The sequence below is a fragment of the Lates calcarifer genome, linkage group LG7_1 (assembly GCF_001640805.2).
Source record: "Lates calcarifer isolate ASB-BC8 linkage group LG7_1, TLL_Latcal_v3, whole genome shotgun sequence".
Taxonomy (NCBI): domain Eukaryota; kingdom Metazoa; phylum Chordata; class Actinopteri; family Centropomidae; genus Lates; species Lates calcarifer.
The window spans coordinates 13,121,370-13,131,246 of NC_066839.1; the positions used below are offsets into that span (position 1 = coordinate 13,121,370).

General features: G+C 42.3%; 1 protein-coding gene across 3 annotated transcripts; it reads left to right on the top strand.

Moving 5' to 3' along the window:
* Window positions 1–197: 197 nt before the first annotated feature.
* On the top strand, window positions 198–9,663 carry myb (v-myb avian myeloblastosis viral oncogene homolog). 3 transcript variants are annotated; one of them, XM_051071917.1, is made up of 16 exons: window positions 198–365; window positions 2,501–2,618; window positions 2,841–2,912; window positions 3,114–3,206; window positions 4,108–4,328; window positions 4,900–5,128; window positions 5,255–5,323; window positions 5,450–5,554; window positions 6,040–6,324; window positions 6,492–6,635; window positions 6,929–7,047; window positions 7,145–7,259; window positions 7,352–7,447; window positions 7,746–7,844; window positions 8,060–8,143; window positions 8,251–9,663. In XM_051071917.1, exons 1-16 carry the CDS (start codon window positions 343–345, stop codon window positions 8,362–8,364), a joined length of 1,986 nt encoding a protein of 661 aa, XP_050927874.1. In that variant the 5' UTR covers window positions 198–342; the 3' UTR covers window positions 8,365–9,663. The 3 variants fall into 3 exon arrangements, with proteins under 3 accessions (XP_050927874.1, XP_018551691.1, XP_050927873.1); XM_018696175.2 differs by lacking the exon at window positions 6,492–6,635 and having other exon boundaries at window positions 6,040–6,306; XM_051071916.1 differs by lacking the exon at window positions 6,492–6,635 and having other exon boundaries at window positions 6,040–6,306; window positions 8,254–9,663.
* The last annotated feature ends 214 nt before the right edge of the window (window positions 9,664–9,877 follow it).

The following is a 9,877-nucleotide window of genomic DNA, read 5'->3' on the forward strand; positions in this document are numbered from 1 at the left end:
ATAAATAAAGCATAAGTTATATATTTTATGGAACTACATTAGATATTCATTTTTATTTTGTCGCTTTCTCGCATATTTACCAGAATTCTGACTTTCCCTGTGTTCGTTCAAATCTTAATTGCAAAAAGTCGGATGATATTGAACTAAGCGTTTGGACATGCGCAATCGGCCGCACGCGCTCAGGAGCGCCAAATTTACCGGGATGCGAGGGAGGGAGGAGCAGCAGCAGTAGTAGTAGTTTAAATTAATGTCAACCTGCCTCAGCGCCGGGAGAACAAACTCAGCGCAGATAGCGAAAGTACATGCTCAGCGCAACCTGCGAGCCGCTCTACAAACTTTAGCATGGCACGGCGGCCGAGAAACAGGTAAGCTCAAAACAGAACTATCACTCTTTAACGTTCTTATTTTTCCCATGTGCGTCTTTTTCGCAGTTACTGTTTTTCTTCTTGTTCCTCTTCTCTTTACCACTGGATATGGCGTGGGGTTTAGGGGATACGGATGTATCTTGTTGACAGAGTTTATGTTTTTTGTTGTTTTTTTTTAAATTAACGCGTTAGATTTTTGTGCTTTTTGAGTGTGTGTGTGAGAGAGAGAGAGGCGTTTTGTTTTCTCGGCCGTTAAAGCTGAGTAGTGGTGTGGTTGTCTCGCTCGCGCTCATGACAGGTGGTGGTCATCTGGCATGTGCGCTCCTCGCGCTGCTGTCAGTGGTGAGAGAGAGAGGGAAAGGAGTCTCTTTCTATGTCTCTCTGCCACTACCTCTCTCTCTCTCTCTCTCTCTCTCACACACACACCACACACACACACTCTTACTTTACACACGCGCGCGTGCATTAATAACATTAGGCGGGTGGACAGGCGCGTGCCACGCTGGACATTGGTGTTAATAGGCGCCTATAATAAACACAAAATCAAACAATGCACCATGGCGTCTCTATCGCCTAAACGCACTTGAGAGTGTTTTGCAATAAGAAATTTCACGTCCTAAATTTACTTTACGATGTTTTTTTTGTTTGTTTTGTTTTTTGACATTTGTGTTTCATAACGCTTTGGTTTTTCTGGTGACCATCACCCGAGTCAACTACACTGAGACGGATGTTTTCATTTTCACGTTTGTTCAACGCTGCACATTGGATTTTACACACCATTCTAGCTGGCATAAAGGTCACTTTAAAGCCGCCTTGATGAAACCTGTATAGACACTGAAAGTTGCCGCAGCATCTGTAAAAGCGAGGGGCGCTCACTGTTATTTTGGAAACTGCGCTTTCACAGCGTCCCCGAGAATAGGCTGCATTTTTTGGTTTGTTTGTTTTTAGATGTTACCCTTGTTTTGAATCGTTCCACATTGAACCACTCACTCACCACCATTGTGCCTTTCTTGAAGGGCATCGATCGGCACATCCTTTCCCTGAAAAGCATCTGGATGCGTGTGTGTCAGGGTTTTCTCGACTTTTAGTTACGATTGTTTCAGTGCGGATTAAAGGTTCATTCTCACGGTTTGACGCAGATAAAGCGAGGAAAGTGAGACGAGAGTTAACTTTAGTAGAGATAAGAGCAGTGGTCATCGCTAAACTGCCTCACGATGCAGTTTCAGTTGATTCGTCGTTCTTAACCTGAGTAGAGCATGGTGTATTCATCCTGTTTTGTTTGCTCGTTAGTGCACGCCATAGTGTCTGTTTCTTATTTAAAGATTTTTTTACAGGTTTGTTCTGAAATGTTGTTTGGTGGTTAAAACGGGAAACAGTGTGTCAGTTTATACAGTCTGTGTATTTCTCATTGGTGTTATCAGGTCACACATGAGTAACTTAATAAAAAATAAGGAAGATAGTCCACAGTAAATATCCTCTTGTACAAGCACACACACACACCTCAGTGGGGTTCCTGTTCACCTGTTGCACTGGATGACACCTAAGTACCAAACCTAGCTTCCACGTTGTCTATGCTCTACATTCTGATTGGTTAAAAAAACAACTCCGTGTCTGTATCTGTGTGTGTGTGTGTGTGTATGTGTATCTGTATGTGTGTGCATGACTGTGCTGTGCTGCACAATGCCACTGCAGGTCTGAACACGCCAGAGTCATGAAATTATGATTGCATGTGCCAATCCCAGTATCTGTGGAAACTAAAAACACGGGAACCTGTTCATCCATACCCCCTCCCTCCCACTTGCTGTTCTACTTCTCTCTCTCTCTCTCTCTCTCTCTCTCTCTCTCTCTCTCTCTCTTTCTCTCTCCCCTTGTGGGTGTCTTGGCTACAAGCCTGCACCCAAACCTTCAAGAATGACTGGTTCTGTCTGTGTTGACACCTGATGAGTTAAAGAGTGGGCTGAGTTCTTTATGCACTCTATAAAGGCATGATTAGGGAGTAGTTTGGAAATAGACAGGTACTTATTGTGCTATTATTTACCCTCCTATTATCTTAGACTATTCTTTTTCACACAGCCACCACCTCTTTCCTTTTTTTGAAAAAGAAAATCCTTTTCTCCCCCTCTCTCTGTCTGCAGTGTTTACAGTAGTGAGGAAGATGAAGAGGAGACTGAGATGTATGAACATGATTATGATGGATCACTGGCCAAGACAGGGAAACGCCACCTCGGCAAAACACGCTGGACACGAGAAGAGGTACACACACAGACAGCTGCTTAAACAATTCAAAATCTCCTGTTCAATACAAATGATTTCACAAGTCACATGTTAAATAGAAACTGCCTCAGGAGAGATCACTTCCCAGGAACCTGAGAACATTTTTTTTTATTGTCTGGTCTAACCACATTCACTGACTGTTATTCTCTGGATGATGTTTATTGCAACAAATGTTAAATGCAACACGTACTGTCTTTTCAGGATGAGAAGTTGAAGAAACTTGTTGAGCTTCATGGATCAGAAGACTGGAAACTCATTGCAAGCTTATTAACTGTAAGTAGTCAGTTAGCACTTACACGTATGCACAATCTGCATGCACACAGACAGGGGAGTAAACATAAACAATGCCTGAGAACACAGTTTTGTGGCAAAGTGGTGACAAACCTAGAGGTTTTTGTTTCCGTTGATTTATGTGCATGCAGTCTGCCATAGTGTTAGGATGAGTATTAATCCCCTTGCTCTGTGATCCACCAGAATCGTACAGATGTGCAGTGTCAGCACAGGTGGCAGAAGGTGCTGAACCCAGAACTCATCAAAGGGCCCTGGACTAAAGAAGAGGACCAGAGGGTAAGCAAACACTGTTTTAGAAACCCTTCAAACTCCACACAGTACTTTCCAGGTCATACATAAAACACATGAGAGTTTGCACACTAACATTTCTAACATTATAATAGTAGAGCTTTCTCTCCTGAGAGACATCAGTGATGACCTTTAACACTACTGGGGTTTGATACATTAGGTAATTATTTGGTAGTAATGTAGTTGGTAACCACTCACAGGAAACAGGCAATCAAGTGTCATTCAGGGTGAAAAAAAATTTCTTTATGTTCCTGTGTGATTAAAGCAACTATTCTGTAGCAACTCCTTGGCTGCTGTTGCACATTTTAAGTTTCCCAAAATTTGCCGTTACTCAACAAGACACGTTTAGTCTCATACAACCTGTGAGGTATTTATTGAACAACTCGACAGGAGTTATATTTCCACCCAGATGCCACTGTAATGATTAGCAGAGTGGCTAACGTTCCACTGGAAACTCCCTCACTGCTCACCAGCAGGTGTTCTCAATCACCTCCTGCAAAGTTGAAAGATAAAGAAAGAGGGAAGGAGGGAGGAGAGGGAAGAAGGAGAGGGGAAACATTCAGTGATACAGTGCATTGGCGTCTGAGATTTTTACAGATAACTAATAAGTTTTTTATCTTTGTTTTCTCTCTTATTTGTCTTATCCTCTCTATTCTACCTCATATTTACCTTTCATGTCTTTACCTTGTTATTTTTCTCTCTGTACATCTCTACTTCTCCCTCTCCTCCCTGTTATTGCTCCTTCCTTCCTCTTTCCTCATGCCCCTCTACTCATTCACTTCTCTTCCCTTTCAACGCTCTTCCCCCTACCCTCTCGCCTTCCCCCTTTCACCCCTCCCTACACACACGAACTCACAAAAAAAAAAAAAAAAACATTGTCCACCTCAAGGTGATCGAGCTGGTCCAGAAGTACGGAGCCAAGCGCTGGTCGGTGATCGCCAAGCACCTGAAGGGGCGGATCGGCAAGCAGTGCCGCGAGCGCTGGCACAACCACCTGAACCCGGAGGTGAAGAAGACATCGTGGACCGAGGAGGAGGACCGAATCATCTACCAGGCACACGAGAAGCTGGGCAATCGCTGGGCCGAAATCGCAAAGCTGCTCCCTGGCAGGTGAGGTGGAGAATGGAGAAGAGAGACAGGTGGAAAAAAAAAAGGAGAAGCAAGATGAATCACTGAACTTTTGTTGGCTGGCTGCGCAATGTTGTGGTAGAGAGAGTGAAACAGAGGGGAATAAAAAGAGAAGAAGCAACAGAACATAACAGATGGATGCACACAGAACATAAAAGATGGATGCATGAACGCACAGAGTATTCCTCTTGTTTTGAAAGATAGGACTGGATTGGATTACAGAATGACTGGGAAGAAAGAAAGTTGAAAAAAGTGTTAGAACAGGATGTTTTTCTGCAGAGAAAGGCCTAGAATCAAATGACGAAGGAAATGAGAGAAAGAAGATACTGTTGACATGATTGTAATTGCTCTGTACTGATAATCTTATCAATGTGTGTGTGTGACTGAGACACTCCATCTGTGTCAGCTTGTTTGTTTTCCTGTATTGATAATGCTTTCAAGCACCATTAGAGGTTCAATAGAGGTGTGCACATTTTGCATAGTTGTGGGCGTGCTGACGTGTTTTATAATGAATAACCTGGAAGTTAACATGTGGCACATTCATGACATGCAGGACTGACAATGCTATAAAGAACCACTGGAACTCCACCATGAGGCGGAAGGTGGAACAGGAGGGCTACCTTCAGAACACGTCAAAGAGCAGCAACTCCTCGCTCTCCATCGGCCACGGCTACGTCAAGAGCGCCGGTCACATCATGGGTTTCCCCAACCACTCGCCCAATCAAGCGCAGCTGCCTCCCTTGCCACCAATCAACTACACCTACATCTCCAACACACACAGAGTGAGTGGGGCTTTAAGCTAAAACCCAGGATGGATATAGGCAGAAAAACCTAAATGATGCTGTTGACTGTGTAGCTGCAGGAGATTTGTTTATTTGATGTGGGCGTGTTTCTGATTGGGTTAACAGGTGCCCTTCCCCATGGCCTTGCATTTGAACATCCTGAATATTCCTCAGCCTGGAACCGCTGCTATACAGGTAAAAACAAAACAAGAAATTGATCACTATAACGAGGCTAGAGGAGACTGATTGGCATTTTAAGATGAGAAAACAAACAGGAACCGAAGTGGCGCTAAAACCTGTCTTCTGCTTTTCTTCTCTTAGAGACACTATAGTGAGGAGGACCCTGAGAAGGAGCAGAGGGTGAAAGAGATCGAACTGCTGCTCATGTCGACAGAAAATGAGCTGAGAGGCCAGCCATCACTACCAGTGAGTCATGTGTTTGTGTGTGTGTGTGTGTGTGTGTGTATATCTGTGCAAGTTTGGGTGTGGGTGAGCGTTGAAATTTGAAAGGGTGACAGCTCAATTTATGTGCATGTGCATTTGACCCTGGCTTTAAGGACAGTGGTTGGATGTGTGTGTTTGTGTGAATAAGGAGGAGGAAACATCTGGGGGGTCTGTTTCTGCAAAAGTGAAGAAATAGGACCTTATCACCATTTCTGTGCGCGTGCGTGACCCCTTGTGCAACCCTCTACTCAACACTGTCACTCTTTATTTTAAAGTTCCCTTTCTCCTTCTCTTTTTCTCATTGGTGCAGTCTTCACACCTCTTCCCTTATTGTCAGGCTTGCATTTTCTCTCTTGTCCTTTCTTGACACTTCTTACGCTCACTCTCCTGTGCTGCAATTTTCAGCTGATTATCGATTGACAGCATTTTCCAGCCCCTAAACCTTTATATACTCCCCCCCCCCCCAGATCAATTTGCCCTATCCAAGCTGGGCCAGCCAGAGCTCTTTGACCAGCAGTTCAGAGGGTGTGGCCATGTCATTACCTCATCATCACGCAGCCGCCCCCGCCCTGCCTCTCGACCAGAGCTGCCTACCAGAGGAGAGCGCCTCCGCAACACGTGCCCACAGCAACACCAGCAGCAACAATAACAACAACAACAACAGCAACAGTCATCACAGCAGCCCAGCGTTCTCAAATCCTATTCCAGAGTTCATGGAATCTGTTATTGATTCAGTAAGTATCTGCAGCTCCGCATTGAAAATATGTTTTAGTTCATCCTTGGGCTTTAAGTTGATTTTGTTCATTTTTGTGTATCGTGATCAACTGTGTCCAGATGAAAAAAGGATAGCTAAGCAATTAGCAACATAGATCGTTCCCAGTAGCGGGCCTTGACCCCTATTTTCCCGCCCTTTTCCCAGAGCTTCTCCTCAGTGGGTGAGGCCAAAACAGACAGGGTCTTGCCCTATCAGGGCCCAAGAACTGCTCATGGAGCATGGGCTACTTTCACCTGCTCAACTCCCAAGCCTTCATCAGTCAGAAATCTACCCTTTTCACCCTCACAGGTAGTTAAAGTATCTGCGTGTGATCAGAATCCATCCAATCACCAAACTGCCATCTAATGACATCCATACCCAATCATTCACAATTAGCTGCTGTTGTTTCCCATCTTCTTACTCGACTTCGGTCACTCCATCTATAGCTCATCTTTTGAAGTACCGGTCCTCTTTTCTCCTCTCCTCTCCATCTCTGTAGTTTTCGACTGAGTGTGCTCCCATGATCTGCCAGATTATTGCTGCCCACAAGTCAACCTGTCAGACCACTTTGACTGACTGGCCTTCTTCCCTTTGTTTCACAGTTTCTCAACCAGTCAATGAGCCCAGAACACTCCGACAACGACAGTTTACCAATGAACTCACCTGTGGAGTCCAAGCCTCTGATCGACCACTCTATCAGGCCTCAGAAAGAGAATGAAATGTGAGTGGCTCTGCCTCTAATCTATGATATCCCTTTCCACCCAGATTTGTTGTAGGTGAGGCTTTACAAACATCTGTCTCTCTCTCTCTTCTCTCAGGTTCAGAACTCCAAACATTTGTCGCTCCATCCTGGAGTCATCGCCTCGCACACCCACACCTTTCAGGTCAGCTCTGGCCATGCAGGAAGCCAAGTATGGGCCCCTCAAACTACTGGTAAGATAGACCTTAAAAATAGTCTTCTTAACTTCTGTTGCTCTTGCTGTTAATATGCTTGAGACTCACTGGGGGATTTGTCTCTTTTCCAGAATACCCCCCTGGAGCAGCAGATGGTCACGTCCATCAAACAGGAGCCAATGGAGTGTGCCATTGAGCAGCCTCCTCTGAAGAAGATAAAACAAGAGGTACTTTCCACTCAACATAAGCACGTATACACATGCAAAAACCATGCAGACAAATGTGAGACTGTCATAAGTTTGAGTTTTTTTATGTTGTAAGCCGAGGGTGAAAAGTGGAATGTACTTTCAGTTTGCAGTTGTGGTAGCAAATGTGGGTAAATGATATGAGTTTTTTTCAGTTTTGCAACATGTTTTTGATCTGCTTGAGGAATAACTGGAAGTATCTGTAGTCAAGGAAGCCAATTTTTGCATGACTCATGATAATTATATACGTTACGTGACCGTGATGGGTTTTGGGTCCTAGGTGGAGTCCCCATGTGAGAGGAGCCCATGTATGCAGTGGGAAGCACAAGACCTTCACACACAGCTCTTCTCCCCCAACGGCCCTGCACAGGAAGTACCTGTAAGTATAAATTTGACCTTTAATAACACATTGCATATGTTTGCTAATGTGAAACCACTCTTGATTACTCACAAATATCCCTAACATGTAACATTAAAATTTATGGGATACATCCCTCCGTCTGCTTTCTCTGCTATTGTCCTCTGCATAAGTATCTGATGTAATATTGGTTGTGTACATCAGCCTGACTTTATGTTTTTTACATTTTCATTCAGGACCTACTTACAAGCTCACTACTGAGTGAAGAAGGACACAAAACCTACCACCTCCCTCGCAGAGGCATGGGCAGCCCACTACAGGTGTGTGTATGTTTGTATGTTTGTATTTACTGAAATGTATAACATTGCAGCCTTTGCTTGTTAACCATAAAAAATCAATCATCCTCTTTCATCTTTTCGCCCAACAGCAGCTCAGTTCCTGGGAGCAGGCAACCTGTGGGAAAACAGAGGAGCACATTTTGGCCTCGGAGCAGAGCCACAAGTACATCAACACTTACCCTACGAGGACACTGGTCATGTAGACAGAGACACATGTTGATCCGGAGACATCAACATTCCCTGTGCTGGACGCAGCGCGGCGGGTTTCATATTTGTTGTGGTACAACAGTTGGGAGAGGCTCTACGCCACTAGTGTTTTTACACTCACACTTGTTGGATTTCAACCAACCAAAGACTCACTTTTTTGTTTTGTTTTTTAAATATCATTTACATAAAATTTGCTTTGGGTTTTTATAAATGTTTGTCCTATCATTTGTTGGTCTCGTTATTATCAATGTTGTATTATAAATGGGATATGGTGGCTATATGATTTGGGCTGTATTATTAATTCCGAATTTTGATATTAATATAAAGAACAAGTTGATTAATTTATTTCTTTTGTTTTTATGATGACTCTGTTTATGTTTTTTTTTTTTTTTTTTAAACAATTGGCCATTGGAGCAGTGTTGTAAGTTAAGTATTTAAGCCCTATTAGCATTATCATTTATACAAAGGCATATTCATGAATTCAAAACTGACCTCTGAAACTTCTTCTGTTTTGCCTTTTTTTTCAATAGGATATAATGGGTCTACTGAGAATTTCAAGTGTTTGGTCTGTGCCACCTCATGTAAACACTTAACTACTGAACAAGAACAGCTATGTCTGTCCTTACGTCATTATTCAGCTATGAACTATAATGTTTTTCACAAGCCAGCCTTATTAGTATTACCTGATCACCACATTGGCACCTTTATTTCAAGAAAATTTAACTGAACTGAAAAAAAAAAAAAAATCATTTCAGCTTTCAATTTATTTCTGGTCTTCACAGTATCATGTCTGAGGAAACATTCAATGAACAACCAAATATATTTGTTAAAAATTTAAGTATATTTATATACAGTATAATTATACATGAAAAAATATTAAATGAGCTTTTATGTTTGAATCCTTGCGCTTTCACCCAGTAAGAGTAAGACCAAGCTGCACTTGAATTTTATATTCTCCGTAAAAAATCGAGAGTACTAAACACTGATATTTTATATTGTGCTGCAAACAAAAGCCCAGCTGAAACTTTTGTATGGTTGTTGTTTCTAAACATTTCTTTGAATAGTTTTGTACTGTTTTATAATGCATATTCAATCAGCATTTTGTTTTCATACTTCATACAAGACTGCAGTAGCCCATGTCAAACACTTAGCAATCTTTTTTATGCATTTTAATCTTCTTTTGATACTAGCTTTTGAGCAAATATGATTTTATGAAAGCATTTATACATGTCAAGTTTTGATGTTTTTTTATACTTTTTTAAACTGCCTAGTAAATAAAGTGTGATGTTTTATTACGTCCTTGTGTTCAGTGTCATTTTGGGAATATTATTTTAAACACAGCAATATCTTAAGTTGGAGCTGTAATAGCAATTCAAAAGCTGAATAAACAACATTTCCATATATTTAAGTAAATAAGCTTTTATTACTCATACCTTCAGTACAAATAACCTGCAGTGGTTTAAGGAATAAGTGTAAACAGCACTGTGAACACTATTGTGTGGAGCAATT

Coding starts and splice junctions, on each gene's coding strand:
- myb (XM_051071917.1), top strand. CDS start 343: ATGGCACGGCGGCCGAGAAACAG. Junction 6,325..6,491: donor CAGTAAGTATCTGCAGCTCC/GCATTGAAAATA, acceptor CCCTTTTCCCAG/AGCTTCTCCTCAGTGGGTGA. Junction 7,048..7,144: donor CCTCAGAAAGAGAATGAAAT/GTGAGTGGCTCT, acceptor CTCTTCTCTCAG/GTTCAGAACTCCAAACATTT.